Raw genomic sequence first — 18,366 nt, 5'->3', positions numbered from 1 at the left:
ATGAGTTTCTTCCGCCGTGTGGCGGGGCTCTCCCTTAGAGATAGGGTGAGAAGCTCTGCCATCCGGGAGGAACTCAAAGTAAAGCCACTGCTCCTTCACATCAAGAGGAGCCAGATGAGGTGGTTCGGGCATCTGGTCAGGACGCCACCCGAACGCCTCCCTAGGGAGGTGTTTAGGGCACGTCCAACCGGTAGGAGGCCACGGGGAAGACCCAGCACACGTTGGGAAGACTATGTCTCCCGGGTGGCCTGGGAACGGCTCGGGATCCCCCGGGAAGAGCTAGACGAAGTGGCTGGGGAAAGGGAAGTCTGGGTTTCCCTGCTTAGGCTGTTGCCCCCGCGACCCGACCTCGGATAAGCGGAAGAAGATGGAGACTATATAAGAACTTAATATTACAAAAGAGTATTATATGCAAATTTATTTCAAATAAATTGTTAACTGGAATCAATAATGCGACTCTTTGAATTTCTGTAATTTCGTAATATATTTTCACGGGGCTTTTTATTTGTAGAAAAACCCATTTATATTTCGCAAAGCAATAATTGGTTAGTATTTAAAACAAACGTGTATTTCGCAAGCAGATATTTTTTTAGCTTACCTCATTATTAACTATCCTGTCTGCAACAGAAGTGGGTTGTTTGGGTGGATCTTTCCTCTCGATGTCTACGGCAGTTGTCGATGTAAACAAAGGATGAAGTCCCTAAGGTTTGCTCACTTTCGGTTGACATCCAAAAGTACCAGCTAGAGGGGTAGGGAACCTATGGCTCGGGAGCCAGATGTGGCTCTTTTGATGACTGCATCCGGCTCTCAGGTAAATTTGAGCTGACTCTGCTTAACACGATAAATAATGAATAATTCCACTTGTAATCAGTGTTAAAAATGATGTTCAAAATACAAAACTTCCTCGTACATTTTTAATCCATCCATCCTTTTTTTCTACCGCACCTGTTCAAGAAGCTGCGTTGATGGTAAGAAGTTATTTACGTATTATTGGTTAGTGTGGGGCTTGCCCTCCTGGGGGTTTTTCAGACCACCAAGAACCGACATGAGACCCTGTTTCAGGGTTACAGTATTGTTTCATTTTTCAATAAGTCACTCAGTTGCTTTCCAGCAATTGTCTTTTTCTCTTTCGTTTTGGCTCACGCTGTGGCTCCTGGCTGCTGCTTATAACATAGCGACAGGTGATTAGGTAAGAAGGCCCAGGTGGGCCGTCTACGCACCTGTCGCTGATTTAGAGGCCGGTCCTGACAACACCCCGCTTTGCTGCAGGCCCGCAGGCCGCGCTCCCTCCACAGTTAGCTTCAGAATAACAATGTTATTACAAAGAATAAGAGACCTATTATACTCTAAAAATGTTAGTCTTACTTAAAAATGCACGCGTTTAGTTGTGTTCAGGATTGAAAAAATATTTTACGGCTCTTACGGAGATATATATTTGGCTTCTTGGCTCTCTCAGCCAATAAGGTTCCCGACCCCTGAGCTAGAGAAAAGTTTGTTTTCCTTGCTTCAAGTTGTTTCATATTTTTTTGGCGTTTCGCATGTACATCCAAAGCCTTGAAACCTTGTGATCCATAGTCAATATTATCATGACACCACGTGCACAAAACTTTTCCGGGACGATCGATTTTCCGAATAAAATAAAGTCGTAACTTCTTTCTTCACAGCAGTATCAGTGATTTCTCTTTCCATCCATCGAAATTTATTTTTGACATGTTTATCAATTTATTTTACTCGTGAAGCGTCCTTTCTCTCGAGAACCGACATTGTTTACATTTGGAAAATGGCGGTAATAACGTCATCATTCATAACAGATGTCCTGATCTGTCACAGGGAACATATCGACCAATCAACTACGGCGTAATATAAGCTACGCCTCGATTACAAAAGACGAATCGGCAAGTAAACGAATCTTAACTTAGGGTCGGAAAAAAAAAACGGAAGATAATTTTTTTTCCCCCCGAGATTAAAAAAGACGGAATTCCGACTTTAGACGGAAAAATCACATGCCTGTAAGTTCTCACCACAGGTGTTAGGTTTCCAACACAGCTGCAAATACCCCCTCCTCCTTTAGTGCAGCTGTGTGTTTGTAATGTAGGGCTTTCTCGAATGAATTAAAAGGCAAGGAGAGTGGAGAAAGTTTTCAGAGTAAATTAGGAGCCTGTAACAGACAACTATCTCCAGTTACTCTCCTCGTACGAGAAAAGCAATCACTGGTTTGTCTTCTATTCTCTGTCTTTATAATGTCTCATGGTATTTGACCCTGATAATTCCTTGTGTAGCCTTTCAGGGTGCACCGGATTTCAAATCCCACTGCCACACAAATAAAGTGTTCTCATGTATCTCAGCGGTGTAAATCAAGATGAGTAGTCCACTAAGAAATGTCGGAAAAGTCTTGATTTTCATTGTTTATTCATTTTGAACCCCATGACTAAGTTGATTCCAAAATGAAGTATTTGTCTTCACAGGGATTTATTCTTATGCCCCGAGCAACAGTAACACTTCAAGCTTTTGTTCAGTATTCTTTCACAGTGCCGATTCTCACGACCGCACGAAATTGCACCACCAACCTGAATAGCAGGAGCACAGCATGTGGAAACGTCTGGAAGTTGTTGTTCCTGTTAATGTATGTACCGTCCACCAAAGCGATTTTGCCGAATATCTACAGAAAAAAAAAAAAAGAATAGAGAGGATGATTCTACCTCTATCAAACATGTTGAGAGTGTGCAGCCACGGAAAATGTCCGCGAAAACACTGAATTCCCCGTTTTTAAACATTCTTTTTCGCATCAAAATGAAACTTCTGTGTTTTTTTTTTAATGAAATATCAATAAAAATAGGATCGTAACAAAATGTGTTAAACCCTTGCCTCAGCTGCAGGAACTTGCTGTTCCTAAACTTACTCAGTGGCCTAGTGGTTAGAATGTCCGCCCTGAGATCGGTAGGTTGTGTTAAAAAAATGGTGTATATATTATCACACAACTCTTATGCTTAAGGGCCGTTGCTATAGTTATTATCAATTGTGCTGAAATTTTATCTTTCTTTGTCTGTGCAAAGCTGGCAATCCAAAAGATTGCATGCCAGTCTCGTATCAGTGTCAGGAACGGCCTGCTGACTACCAAGGCCGAACATCGCCGTGACGCAGACAGAGTAGAGACAAGGCGATATCACGACTGTCAGCACATTTGCATTTTTGTATCATCATATATTGTGTCTAACTGGAGCAGTCAAAATTACCCCCTTCCCTCAGCGACAGCTTCAGTGATGTAAACTGGGACCTCTCAAATAAATAGAGGAAGCACGTGGGCTGGACTTTTAGAACATAGTTTCTATGCTGTACGAAATCTGCCCGGAGCCTTCAAAATCAACAATGCAGCGTAGTGAACGGACATAGAGGTGATAGGTAGTTGTGATAGCCAATCAGATCACTTGAAGTCCTTCTAGCTGTGATTGGATACTCACTTGGAAGTCACAAGTGAGTATCCAATCACAAGTAGCGAAAACACGAAGTGGCATATGAGCCATAGAAAGCCACAGAAAACAACATGTTGATTAGGTGGCAGATATTATTTGCAGGGTCATGTTCTAGAAGGATACTTAAGAGAAACTACATCTTGTGAGACGAGGTAAGCGATGAAATGGGAAAATGCCCGCAACTTCCACTATGAAGAGCTATACGTCGCCGAATGGGTGCTATAAATTGTGAGTTCAAATATTTTATTTCTTTATTTTTTCACGCTTAATATGTTTTTTGCAATTTCAATTTTGACAGTACCATATGTATATATGATATGTTTTAATTGCTGATGCGTGTTTATTGATTATTAAATACGCCAGAAAATAACCCGTTTTGTACACTGTTGATGTGGATCAATGTGAAGCAGGTCTTCCTGTATACCAAGGGTCACAAACCTTTTTGAAACCAAGAGCTACTTCTTGGGTACTGATTAACGTGAAGGGCTACCAGTTTGATACACACTTAAATAAATTGCCAGAAATAGCCAATTTGCTCAATTTACCTTTAATAAATAATTCTATATATATATATATATATATATATATATATATATATATATATATATATATATATATATAAAATAAAAAAATGGGTATTTCTGTCCGTCATTCCGTCGTACATTTTTTTGCCTTTTACGGAAGGTTTTTTGTAGAGAATAAATGACGAAAAAAACACATAATTGAACGGTTTGAAAGAGGACAAAACAGGAAAAAAAAAGAAAATTAGATTTGGAAACATAGTTTATCTTCAATTTCGACTCTTTGAAATTCAAAATTCAACATTCAACCGAAAAAAAAAAGAGAAAAACTAGCTAATTCGAATATTTTTAAAAAAATTTAAAAATGAATTTATGGAACATCATTAGTCATTATTCCTGATTAAGATTAATTTTACAATTTTGATGACATGTTTTAAATAGGTTAAAATCCAATCTGCACTATATAACAAATTGGACCAAGCTATATTTCTAACAAAGACAAATCATTATTTCTTCTAGATTTTCCAGAACAAAAATTTTAAAAGAAATTCAATAGACTTTGAAATAAGATTTAAATTTGATTCTACAGATTTTCTAGATTTGCCAGAATATTTTTTTTTATTTTAATCATAATAAGTTTGAAGAAATATTTCACAAATATTCTTCATCGAAAAGACAGAAGCTAAAATGAAGAATTAAATTAAAATGTATTTATTATTCTTTATAATGAAAAAATAATTTACTTGAACATTGATTTAAATTGTCAGGAAAGAGGAGGAAGGAATTTAAAAGGTAAAAAGGTATATGTGTTTAAAAATCCTAAAATCATTTTTAAGGTTGTATTTTTTCTCTAAAATTGTGTTTCTGAAAGTTATGAGAAGCAAAGTAAAAAAAATTAATGAATTTATTTAAACAAGTGAAGACCAAATCTTTAAAATATTTTCTTGGATTTTCATATTCTATTTGAGTTTTGTCTTTCTTAGAATTAAAAATGTTGAGCAAAGCAAGACCAGCTTGCTAGTAAATAAATAAAATTTTAAAAATAGAGGCAGCTCACTGGTAAGTGCTGCTATTTGAGCTATTTTTAGAACAGGCCTGCGGGCCTCTCATCTGGTCCTTACGGGCGACCTGGTGCCCACGGGCACCGCGTTGGTGAACCCTGCTGTATAGTATTTCTCCAGCAATGGTCATTTGGCGACATCAAGAATGGTATTTTGAGAGGTAATCCTTGAAGTTGGACATCACTGAAGGCGGGAAGGTGGGAAAAGCAACGGCCCGCCGCTGGTTGTCGCCACAGTTCCCTCTCCAAGCTTCAATGGCTGTCTACATTGCTGCTCATCATATTCGAATGATTGCAATCCAAACCCTGTTAGTTATGAACCAGTTGTTGTTCGAGAGTATTTATTCAGAGCCAACGTGTAAGTATATTTTTTGACGTGACAGATGCAAAAAGTCAAAAGTACCAGAGGGGACGTGGTTATAGGACAATGTTGTCAAATAGAAAACGTTTTCTTGTTATGGGCCTGCTGCAATGGTTACCTGCTTTGTGACACATGCTAACTGATAGCATGCTAACAACAAAAAGTGCAAACTTTTTTAGCTAATTTTACACTTGTTTCTCAAATTCCCCAGCCATACAACTTGCTGAGGGACATATGCAAACTGTTAGCATGCTAACATTAGCATTACAACCTGTTGACCCAATTTTGCTACTGTTTACCCCAGAGTCATATATTTTCGTATGTGACACTTCTTAACTGTTAGCATGAAAACAACAGCATGCTAGCAAGCTAACTTAAGCATGCTAAGTTTTTCATTAATTTTCAACTTTTTTTCTGTCTTCACGGCTGGACTTTTGCTATATTATGTTAGATCCACTATGGACTGAACTCTCACACTATTATGTTGGATCCACTATGGACTGGACTCTCACACTATTATGTTAGATACACTATGGACTAGACTCTCACAATATTATGTTAGATCCACTATGGACTAGACTCTCACAATATTATGCAAGATCCGCTATGGACTGCACTCTCACACTATTATGTTAGATCCACTATGGACTGGACTCTCACACTATTATGTTAGATCCACTATGGACTAGACTCTCACACTATTATGTTAGATCCACTATGGACTGGACTCTCACACTATTATGTTAGATCCACTATGGACTAGACTCTCACAATATTATGTTAGATCCACTATGGACTGGACTCTCACACTATTATGTTATATCCACTATGGACTGGACTCTCACACTACTATGTTAGATCCACTATGGACTGGACTCTCACAATATTATGTTAGATTTACTATGGACTAGACTCTCACAATATTATGCTAGATCAACTATGTACTGGACTCTCAGAATATTATGTTAGATCCACTATGGACTGGACTCTCACACTATTATGTTAGATCCACTATGTACTGGGCTCTCACAATATTATGTTAGATCCACTATGGACTAGACCCTCAAAATATTATGCTTGATCCACTATGGACTGGACTCTCACAATATTTGGTTAGATCCACTATGGACTGGACTCCCAAAATATTATGTTAGATCCACTATGGACTGCACTCTCACACGATTATGTTAGATCCACTATGGACTGGACTCTCACACTATTATGTTAGATCCACTATGGACTGGACTCTCACACTATTATGTTAGATCCACCATGGACTGGGCTCTCACTATTATGTTAGATCCACTATGGACTGCACTCTCACACTATTATGTTATATCCACTATGGACTGGACTCTCACACTATTATGTTAGATCCACTATGGACTGGACTCTCACAATATTATGTTAGATCCACTATGGACTGGACTCTCACAATATTATGTTAGATCTACTATGGACTAGACTGTCACAATATTATGTTAGATCCACTATGGACTGGACTCTCTAAATATTATGTTAGATCCACTATGGACTGGACTCTCACAATATTATGCTAGATCCACTCGACGTCCATTGCACCGGTCGCCCAGGGTGGGGGTCCCCACATCTGCGGTCCCCTCCAAGGTTTCTCATTGTCCCATTGGGTTGCGTTTTTCTTTGCTCTGATGTGGGATCTGAGCTGAGGATGTCATTGTGGCTTGAGCAGCCCTTTGAGACACTCGTGATTTAGGGCTATATAAGTTAACATGCTAATTGTTAACATGACATCGTTAGCACACATGCTAAGTGCTAGCATTGTAATGTGTGCATGCTAATTTTTTAGGCTAGCTCTCTTTTTGTACAGTTACACCTAAAACTCACAGATTCTGTGACACTCTGCACCATCTTAAAAGCACGGCGGCTTTCTACGACCCCCGGCCAGAGGTCCAGAGAACAGAGAGCAGGCCCATTAAAATGTACACGGTCATTTTTTTGTTGTTCTGTGCAAGCATGTTATTTCATTTTACATTACATTTTCAATGATAATAATGTTAGTCAATGGTCTACTATGATCCTTGTGTAACTATGATTGTGCAATGAATGTAGCTTACCTGCATTCCAACAACAGCATATATGAAGAACAGCATCAGAATGAGCAGGGCCACATAGGGAAGAGCCTGCAAGCAAGACACAAATTAGTTAGTTTTCACAAACAAAAATCTCTGCACGATTCCGCCCTTGTTAAAAATGTATGTTTCCTTACAGGGGATGTGCAATTTTGGGGGGAATTTTGCCTATCATTTAAAATCCTTATCACATATGTTTTTAGTTTTTCTTTGCATTCTCTAATGTAAATAAATCCGTTCAAAAATCTGTTCACAAGGGAGCCGATTGTAGTCGCCCTATTTTGCCTATGAAAGCCCTTAAAAACATACAAAAACCTCCCTTCATGTTTTATATACAAACCCCGTTTCCATATGAGTTGGAAAATTGTGTTAAATGTAAATATAAACGCAATACAATGATTTGCAAATCCTTTTCAGTTGAATGCACTACAAAGACAACATATTTGATGTTCCAACTCATAAACAACATTTTTTTTTGCAAATAACAATTAACTTAGAATTCCATGGCTGCAACACGTGCCAAAGTAGTTGGGAAAGGGCATGTTCACCACTGTGTTACATCACCTTTTCTTTTAACAACACTCAATAAAGATTTGGGAACTGAGGAAACTAATTGTTGAAGCTTTGAAAGTGGAATTCTTTCTCATTGTTGTTTTATGTAGAGCTTTAGTCGTTTGGGGTCTCCGCTGTTGTATTTTACGCTTCATAATGCGCCACACATTTTCGATGGGAAACAGGTCTGGACTGCAGGCGGGCCAGGAAAGTACCCGCACTCTTTTACTATGAATACTATGGCATTGTCTTGCTGAAATAAGCAGGGGCGTCCATGATAACGTTGCTTGGATGACAACATGTGTTACTCCAAAACTTGTATGTACCTTTCAGCCTTAATGGTGCCTTAACAGATGTGTAAGTTACCCATGCCTTGGGCACTAATGCACCCCCATACCATCACAGATGCTGGCTTTTGAACTTTGCGCCTATAACAATCCGGATGGTTATTTTCCTCTTTGTTCTAAAGGACACCACGTCCTCTGTTGCCAAATATAATTTGAAATGTGGACTCGTCAGACCACAGAACACTTTTCCACTTTGCATCAGTCCATCTTAGATGAGCTCAGGCCCAGCGAAGCCAGCGGCGTTCCTTGGTGTTGTTGATGAATGGGTTTTGCTTTGCATAGCAGAATTTTAACTTGCACTTACAGATGTAGCAACCAACTGTAGTTACTGACAGTGGTTTTATGAAGTGTTCCTGAGCCCATGTGGTGATATCCTTTACACGCTGATGTCGGTTTTTAATGCAGTACCGCCTGAGGGATCAAAGGTCCGTAATATAATCGCTTACGTGCAGTGATTTCTCCAGATTCTCTGAACCTTTTGATGATTTTACGGACCATAGATGGTAAAATCCCTAAATTCCTTGCAATAGCTCGTTGAGAAATGTTGTTCTAAAACTGTTCGACAATTTGCTTACAAATTGGTGACCCTCGCCCCATCCTTGTTTGTGAATTACTTAACATTTAATGGAAGCTGCTTTTATACCCAATCATGGCACCCACCTGTTCCCAATTAGCCTGCACACCTGTGGGATGTTCAAATAAGTGTTTGATGAGCATTTCTCAACTTTATCAGGATTTATTGCCACCTTTTCTAACTTCTTTGTTACGTGTTGCTGGCATCAAAGTCTAAAGTTAATGATTATTTGCAAAAAAAAAAATGTTAATCAGTTTGAACATCAAATATGTTGTCTTTGTAGCATATTCAACTGAATATGGGTTGAAAATAATTTGCAAATCATTGTATTCCGTTTATATTTACATCCAACACAATTTCCCAACTCATATGGAAACGGCACCGATGCAGTTTTGATCTTCTGAATAGTTCCAATAACTAACACAGTAGACTTCTTTACTGTTTTTTTTTCTGATGGGTGGGATGAATCTGACCTGGAGGGATTTTATGAAGGTCCATAGGAGGTTCCTTATTCCTTCGGAGCGATTCAGAAGCTTCACCAGACGCATGACACGGAACAGTCTGAAGAATGTGATTGAGACACTCATGTTCTCTGAAGACTTTTCGGATGGATAGAGAAAGCAAAAACAGTTAAAAGCAAAACTTAACAACACATCTAAATTTGCAGGAAACTCGATTTGAACTCACGGCAATTGCTTGCATAGGATCCACTGCCTGTAAAAACAGATAATGGTATTATTTATCTTTGCGTCTGCACGGCAACAGAATACATTGCAGGAATGGAATGAAATCATATCTAATAATGTTCTTTTCATCCTCTCGATGTGGAGGAGCAGCGGCTTTACTTTGAGCTCCTCCCGGATGGCAGAGCTTCTCACCCTATCTCTAAGGGAGAGACCCGCCACACGGCCGAGGAAACTCATTTCGGCTGCTTGTACCCGTGATCTTGTCCTTTCGGTCATAATCCAAAGCTCATGACCATAGGTGAGGATGGGAACGTAGATTGACAGGTAAATTGAAAGCTTTGCCTTCCGGCTCAGCTCCTTCTTCACCACAACGGATCGATACAGCGTCCGCAATACTGAAGACGCCGCACCGATCCGCCTGTCGACCTCACGATCCACTCTTCCCTCACTCGTGAACAAGACTCCCAGGTACTTGAACTCCTCCACTTGGGGCAGGGTCTCTTCCCCAAACCAGAAATGGCACTCGGACCATGGACTCGGAGGTGCAGATTCTCATCCCAGTCGCTTCACACTCGGCTGCGAACCGATCCAGTGAGAGCTGAAGATCCTGGCCAGATGAAGCCATCAGGACCACATCATCTGCAAAAAGCAGAGACCTGATCCTGCAGCCACTAAACCAGATCCCCCTCAACGCCTTGACTGCGCCTAGAAATTCTGTCCATGAAAGTTATGAACAGAATCGGTGACAAAGGGCAGCCTTGGCCGAATCCAACTCTCATTGGAAACGTGTCCGACTTATAGCCGCCAATGCGGACCAAGCTCTGATCGAGAGGATCCAGATGATGTGGTTCGGGCATCTGGTCTGGATGCCCCCCGAACGCCTCCCTAGGGAGGTGTTTAGGGCACGTCCGACCGGTAGGAGGCGACGGGGAAGACCCAGGACACGTTGGGTAGACTAAGAACGTCTCTGGATCTTCTGGGAAGAGCTGGACAAAGTGGCTGGGGAGAGGAAAGTCTGGGCTTCCCTGCTTAGGCTGCTGCCCCCGCCACCCGACCTCGGATAAGCGGAAGAAGATAGATGGATGAATGGATGCCTTTTTTTAAATTAAATACCTACGACCCGTATCAAGTCCCTGAATGCCACATCTTAGCTGCCCACGTCTCAAAAGAACTGGTTATACGCAGAAACAAATTTAGCTGCACATTTTACATGGGACAGAATGTTAATCTTTTGTGGTTATAATATAATCAATACATACTTTTGGTGGTGGTTGGAGGGACAGTTGGTGTTAATTGTGAGCTAAAGAATAAAAACATGACTGAGTGAAGGCTTTCGATTTTACTTTACAGGGCACGCCAACATGAATACAAACTAACAATTGGCTCTTTGTGCCACTTTATTCCATCCATACATCCATTTTCTTGTCCCTTTTGGGGTCACTGGTGCTTATCTCAGCTACAATCGGACGGAAGACGGGGTACACCCTGGACAAGTCGCCCCCTCATCACAGGGCCAACAAAGATAGACAGACAACATTCACATTCACATTCACACACTAGGGACCATTTAGTGTTGCCAATCAACCTATCCCCAGGTGCATGTCTTTGGAAGTGGGAGGAAGCCGGAGTACCTGGAGAGAACCCACGCAGTCACGGGGAGAACATGCAAACTCCACACAGAAGGATCCCGTGCCTGGGGTTGAACTCAGGACCTTCGTAAACTTAATCACAAAATAATCGGCTCTGTTGGCCACTTACATCTGGTAATAAAAAATACGGGACAAAGTGCGTCCCTCGACAGCTCAATACGGAACACGTACTTTTGTTTGTGTCACGCCTATGGATTATGTTTGGTCATGTTATGTTTTGTTTTTTGGACATTCAGTTCGGTTTTTGCACTTCCTGGTTTGTTTTCGTCTCCATGCCAACCCATTGATTTTCACCTTGCCCTCAAGTCCTCAGTTCTCACACCTGCTAATCATTATCACAGTCAGTATTTGAGCCATTCTGTTTCTGTCTTCGTCCTGGCAACTTTACAGACCTACCTTCATGCCTTGCTGTTCGGTTTTGAACACGCCACATACGTTTTTGTATTTATGCCTCAGTGCAAGTTTTTGGTTAATTATTCATGCCACAGCGCAAGTGTTTTTGTTTCACGTTTTTAGTTTATGGCCTTTGTTTTAGTCTGTTTTTGTAGCCAAGTAATTGTTCTTCGCCCCTGTGCGCGCCCTTTGTTTGCCTTTTTGTTAGAATCAATAAATATGTACTTACATTCACGTCTGGCTCGTGCAAATCATCCTTTGCGTAGAAGGAGCAAAACAAGTCCAAGTCCATGTTTGACAGTTTGTGAATATGGGACGGTTGTTTTTCAAGGCAACCCTGTAAGGGCTTTCTTTCTTTGTCGGTATTTTTGTCATTCTGAGGCCGAATGACTCACATTTTGTCGGCTTAGCCCTGGTGGTCTGAAACCCGCGGCCTTTGAGCCGCATGCGGCTCTTTAGTGCCGCCCCAGTGGCTCTCTGGATTATTTTTTAAAAAGATTAAAAATGGAAAAAATGTGGTAGAATTTTTTTGTTTGTTTTAGTTTGTTTTTTGTTCGAGGACAAACATGACGCAAACCTTCCCAATTGTTAGAAAGCCCACTGTTTAATATGTTTGTGTATATGTTCCAATGATGACAAAACATCGTTTTGTCCTACTAATTTCGGCAGTTCTTAAACTCACCGCAGTGTGGACTGTGGTGTAACAGTTTGTTTACACGTAAAATTTTCCATTCCTTCTTTGTCTCATTTTGTCCACCAAATGTTTAATGCTGTGCGTGAATGCACAAAGGTGCCCTTTGTTGATGTTATTGACTTGTTGGAGTGCGAATCAGGCATATTTGGTCAGTGCATGACTGCAAGCTAATCAATGCTAACATGCTATTTAGGCTAGCTGTATGTACATGTTGCATCATTATGCCTCATTTGTAGGTATATTTGAGCTCATTTAATATCCTTTATGTGGAGGGCATCCTGCGGGCCTGCCACGGAACGGGGTGTGCAAGGACCGGCCTCGAAGACAGCGACAGGTGAGTAGATGGCCCAGGTGGGCCTTGTTATCCACTCACCTGTCGCCTTTATTAGCATTAGCCGGTGACGAGACACGTAGTGGGAGTTGGAGTAGGAGCCAGAGGGACACAAACAAAGAGAAATACAGCCATTCCATATTTATGCAAATAAAACAGTGTTGTACCCTGAAATCTGGGCTCTCATGGCAGTGTGTGGGGGTCAGAGGAACCCACAGGAGGGCAACCTCTACACTTTATTTTCATCCTATTTGTATATAATTTATATTTGCATGTCTTATGACACATGGTTCCCCGGCGCCACACTCGCACAAGCATCGACTGCAGCGCATCATACGTGCTGCTGAGAAGGTTATTGGCTGCAAACTCCCACCCCCTCCAGGACCTGTTCTACTCCAGGACCACAGCAGACTCTTCTCACCCTGGACACAAACTATTCTCCCCTCTCCCCTCAGGCAGGGGACTACGGTCCATCCAGACCCACACCTACCGCCACCTGAACAGTTTTTTCAAGCTCAGCCATCAGACACATGAACAATAACAAGATCTGATAGCTCAGTTACAGCTCTTTTTATTACATATTCTGTGTTACATGTGTTTTATGTTGCACGATTGCACTAAGAAAAATTCCTAGTTTGTGAACCCGTTCCCAAACAGTGGCAATAAAAACACTTCTGATTCCGATTATCTATATCTATATATTGGCTTCATTTCAGATAGTTTGTGTGCCATGTTGTTCCAGACCACAGCAAATATTACCTAGCTTGCCAATGATTGGAATAAATTTATTAAAAGGAGACAGCCTGCTGTTTCCTTTAACTTGGACACACACATCTACTACACATTTGGCCAATAAAAGCCAGTAATTTCCAGGAGCTATCTCACCTTCTGAGTAGCCTCTGATTTTTACTAGTGGTGTCTAATGTTGTAAAAATGTGTAGAATACATATTACATTTCAACAGTTCTGTCAACGAAGATTTGCTTCAGCCTGCAACACATAGTCATTTTGCTAATATAGACACTTACGTCATGTGTTACCTTTATTATAACACTTATATACGACTTACTGTCCTGGGCATGACGTTAAAGTGCATCCAGCAGTGGAGGCTCCTCTATGGGGTTTTGGGCCATTAGGAAGTTAACCCCTTTACTACTGTTACCCCAGGTGGCCCTTGGCAAAGGCCTAGTACCTGACTGCCCCCGAGCCAGGGATACGGTGAAGACCTCAACGGCGGAGCAGGCGGAAGACGGTAGATGTAAGAACGACCATAATGGCTGCGAAGGCGGTGGAAGGCTGCAGCAGAAAAGGGTCCCCAGTCGTCTTGGACTCCATGCCACTGGACCCTGACTCGGATCTGTCTGTGGTGACTGTCTGTGCACCAGTCTCCCCACGTTAAACAAAGTCACGCACAGGCATCCTCCATAAAGAGATACACCCCTACCAGGAAGATCGTCATACTCGTTTCGAGTGATGATATTTTTTTGCAGCTGCAGACAGATTTATTTTTTTGTATTTTCGGTCCAATATGGCTCTTTCAACGTTTTTTGGTTGCCGACTCCTGGCTTATCCATCCATCCATTTTCTACCGCTTATTCCCTTTTGGGGTCGCGGGGGGTGCTGGCGCCTATCTCAGCTACAATCGGGCGGAAGGCGGGGTACACCCTGGACAAGTCGCCACCTCATCGCAGGGCCAACACAGATAGACAGACAACATTCACACTCACATTCACACACTAGGGCCAATTTAGTGTTGCCAATCAACCTATCCCCAGGTGCATGTCTTTGGAAGTGGGAGGAAGCCGGAGTACCCGGAGGGAACCCACGCATTCATGGGGAGAACATGCAAACTCCACACAGAAAGATCCCAAGCCTGGATTTGAACCCAGGACTGCAGGACCTTCGTATTGTGAGGCAGACGCACTAACCCGTCTGCCACCGTGAAGCCCACCCCATACATAAAAAGTCCACACTGTTCAGGGTCTTCAGTATGAGCCTTCAAAATGTATTTGTGAGTACTGCCAAAGTTTAATAAGCATGTCTTGCATGAGTAAACCAAGAAGACAAAGTATGGAAGTTCCCTATTTTTTGTATCGGCTTTTATAACATAAGTCCAGTTTTCATCCCAGTTCGTTCGATACTGGGTATTATCTTCGACCCAACTCTTGTTTGAGTCACACATTAAGATTGTTACTAAAACGGCCTTCTTTCATCTCCGTATTATCGCTAAAATGTGTTCCATTTTGTCCACTAGCGACGCTGAGACCATTGTTCATGCGTTCGTTACGATTATTTTCGGGTCTCCCTATGTCTAAGATTAAAAGATTAAAGTTGGTACAAAATGCGGCTGCTAGACTTTTGACAAGAACAAGAAAGTTTGGTGATATTACGCCTATAATGTATATACCTTTATATACATATATACCTATATATACATACCGATACTGGCTTCCTGTGCACTTGAGATGTGATTTAAAAAACTTAAAACTCATTTGTATACTCTAGCCTTTAAATAGACTCCCTTTTTAGACCAATTGATCTGCCGTTTCTTTTCTTTTTCTTCTATGTCCCACTCTCCTTTGTGGAGGGGGTCTGGTCCGGTCCGGTGGCCATGTACTGCTTGCCTGTGTATCGGCTGGGGACATCTCTGCGCTGCTGATCCGCCTCCGCTTGGGATGGTTTCCTGCTGGCTCCGCTGTGAACGGGACTCTCGCTGCTGTGTTGGATCTGCTTTGGACTGGACTCTCGCGACTGTGTTGGATCCATTGTGGATTGAACTTTCACAGTATCATGTTAGACATCCATTGCTTTCCTCCTCTCCAAGGTTCTCATAGTCATCATTGTCACCGACGTCCCACTGGGTCATTATTCTCACCGATGTCCCACTGGGTGTGAGTTTTCCTTGCCCTTATGTGGGCCTACCGAGGATGTCGTAGTGGTTTGTGCAGCCCTTTGAGACACTAGTGATTTAGGGCTATATAAGTAAACATTGATTGAATGATTGATTGATTTTAAGGTTTTACTACTTACGTATTAAATATTACACGGTCTACGTAGCTTCAGTGTACCTTGCCGATTGTATTGTACCATATGTACCGGCTAGAAATCTGCGTTCAAATAAACTTCGGCTTATTAATGATTCCCAGAGCCCAAAAAAAGTCTGCGGGCTATACAGCGTTTTCTATTCGGGCTCCAGTACTCTGGAATGCCCTCCCGGTGACAGTTTGAGATGCTACCTCAGTAGAAGCATTTAAGTCCCATCTTAAAACTCATTTGTATACTCAAGCCTTTAAATAGACTCCCTTTTAGACCAGTTGATCTGCCTGTCAGGCTTTCCCCTGACAGTTTGTTTATGTTTTAGTTTTTCCTCTGCATTTGTCTGTTTCCTCTGTGTTTAGTATTTCCTGTCTAGTGCTCTTATTTTGTCAGCTTCCTGTCTTGTTCCCTGAAGGCTGTGTTCCTCCTCAGCTGCGGCCAATCAGCCCGCTCCTATTTGTACCTGCTTTGTCTTGTGTCAGTTGCTGGATCATTGTATTGTCTTGTCGATGTCACGTCTAGTCGCTCTTGTGATGTGTTATCGCTCCTGTCGTGTCATACCTTGTCTTTGCAGCGCAGCGGTAAGCTATATACAGTTGATGTTTGCAGCTTACTGTTTTTTGTTCCCTGCTTCCGTTTTATTTTTCATTATACAAGTACGACTTCTGTTGGCCTGTTCGCTACCCGCTAGCTTCCACGCTAAGCTCCTGTTCGTTATTTTCTAGCTCCTAGGCTAGCTCCTTTTGTTTGATTATCCGCCTCGTGCGCGCTTTGTGTTTGTACCCTTTTGGTTTTGTTTTTGTCTTAGTATTTAATCAAATCATGTTTTCTCATTCCATGCCTGCCTCCATCTCTGCATCTTGGGGTTCGTCATCAAATAACTCTGACACTGCCGTTTCTTTTCTTTTTTCCTCTGCCCCTCTGTCCCTCGTGGAAGGGGGTCCAGTGGCCATGGATGAAAAGTGCTGACTTTCCAGAGTTGGGACCCGAAGTGGACCGCTCACCTGTGCATCGGTTGGGGACATCTATTCGCTGCTGAACAGTCCACGCTCGGGATGGTCTCTTGCTGGCCCCACTATGGACTGGACTCTCACTATTATGCTAAATCCACTATGGACTGGACCCTCACTTTTATGTTAGAGCCACTATGGACTGGACTCTCACTATTATGCTAGATCCACTATGGACTGGACCCTCACTTTTATGTTAGATCCACTATGGACTGGACTCTTACTACTATGCTAGATCCACTATGGACTAGACCCTCACTTTTATGTTAGAGCCACTATGGACTGAACTTTCACAATATCATGTCAGACCCACTCGACGTCCATTGATTCCGGTCTCCCCTAAACCAGTGTTTTTCAATCTTTTTGGAGCCAAGGCACATTTTTTGCGTAGAAAAAATGTGGAGGCACACCACCATTAGAAATTGTTAAAAAACAAAACTCAGTTGACGGTAAAAAGTCGTTGTCGCAATTGTTGGATATGACTTTAAAGCATAAGCAAGCATGCATCCCTACAGCTCTTGTCTCAAAGTAAGTGTACTGTCACCACCTGTCACATCACACCCTGACATATCTTAACTTTTTTGCTGTTTTCCTGTGTGTAGTGTTTTACTTTTTGTCTTGCACTCCTATTTTAGTGGCTTTTTCTCTTTTTCTGGTATTTTCCTGTAGCAGTTTCATGTCTACCTTTGAGCGATATTTCCCGCATCTACTTTGTTTTAGCAATCAAGAATATTTAAGTTGTTTTTATCCTTCTTTGTGGAGACATTGTTGATTGTCATGTTATGTTCGGATGTACTTTGTGGACGCCGTCTTTGCTCCACAGTAAGTCTTTGCTGTCGTCCAGCATTCTGTTTTTGTTTAATTTGCAGCCAGTTCAGTTTTAGTTTTGTTCTGCATAGCCTTCCCTAAGCTTCAATGCCTTTGCTCAGCGGCACTCACCTTTTGTTTATTTTTGGTTTAAGCATTAGCCTCCTTTTTACCTGCACACTGCCTCCCACTGTTTCCGAAATCTACAAAGCAATTATCTACCGGCTGCCACCTAGTGACATGGAAGAGTATTACACGATTACTCGGCCGAGCTCGACAGCACCGACACTCAACAACAACACATCACTAGTGGTTTGCAAAAAATATTTTTAACCCAAATAGGTGAAATTAGATAATCTCCCACGGCACACCAGACTGTATCTTACGGCACACTAGTGGTTGAAAAACGCTGCCATAAAGGGAGGGGGGTTACCCACATTTGCGGTCTTCCCCAAGGTTTCCCATAGTCATTGTCATCGACGTCCCAGTGGGTTGTGAGTTTTTCCTTGCCCTTATGTGGGCGCTGATTCGCGGATGTCGTTGTGGCTTGTGCAGCCCTTTGAGACACTTGTGATTTAGGTCTAAATCAGGGGTGCCCATTACGTCGATCGCAAGCTACCAGTCGACCGCGGGGGGTGTGTCAGTCGATCTCCAGCCAGGCTTTTAAAAAAAATAGACCTAAAAATTAGTGATCATCAATCTTCACTAAGACGTCACTTAAATGACATTCACGGTACCGGAGGGTCTTGTGAGATGACGCTGGCTGCC

At 42.0% G+C, this 18,366-nt stretch overlaps 1 protein-coding gene across 1 annotated transcript in view; it reads right to left on the bottom strand.

Annotated features, from left to right (window-relative positions):
- Positions 1-18,366, bottom strand: part of LOC133569972 (dihydropyridine-sensitive L-type skeletal muscle calcium channel subunit alpha-1-like) — a 162,475-nt gene that overhangs the window by 48,990 nt on the left and 95,119 nt on the right. The window contains exons 30-33 of the mRNA XM_061922548.1: positions 9,681-9,707; positions 9,467-9,592; positions 7,506-7,571; positions 2,568-2,659 (exon numbers count right to left, since the gene is read on the bottom strand). Coding sequence (XP_061778532.1) covers positions 2,568-2,659; positions 7,506-7,571; positions 9,467-9,592; positions 9,681-9,707 — 311 coding nt within the window. The remainder of the gene's footprint in view (positions 1-2,567; positions 2,660-7,505; positions 7,572-9,466; positions 9,593-9,680; positions 9,708-18,366) is intronic.

Source organism: Nerophis ophidion, linkage group LG16 (assembly GCF_033978795.1).
Source record: "Nerophis ophidion isolate RoL-2023_Sa linkage group LG16, RoL_Noph_v1.0, whole genome shotgun sequence".
NCBI classification, from domain to species: Eukaryota; Metazoa; Chordata; class Actinopteri; order Syngnathiformes; family Syngnathidae; genus Nerophis; species Nerophis ophidion.
Note: the sequence above shows the minus strand (reverse complement) of the source record. Positions and strands in the feature narration are given on the sequence as shown.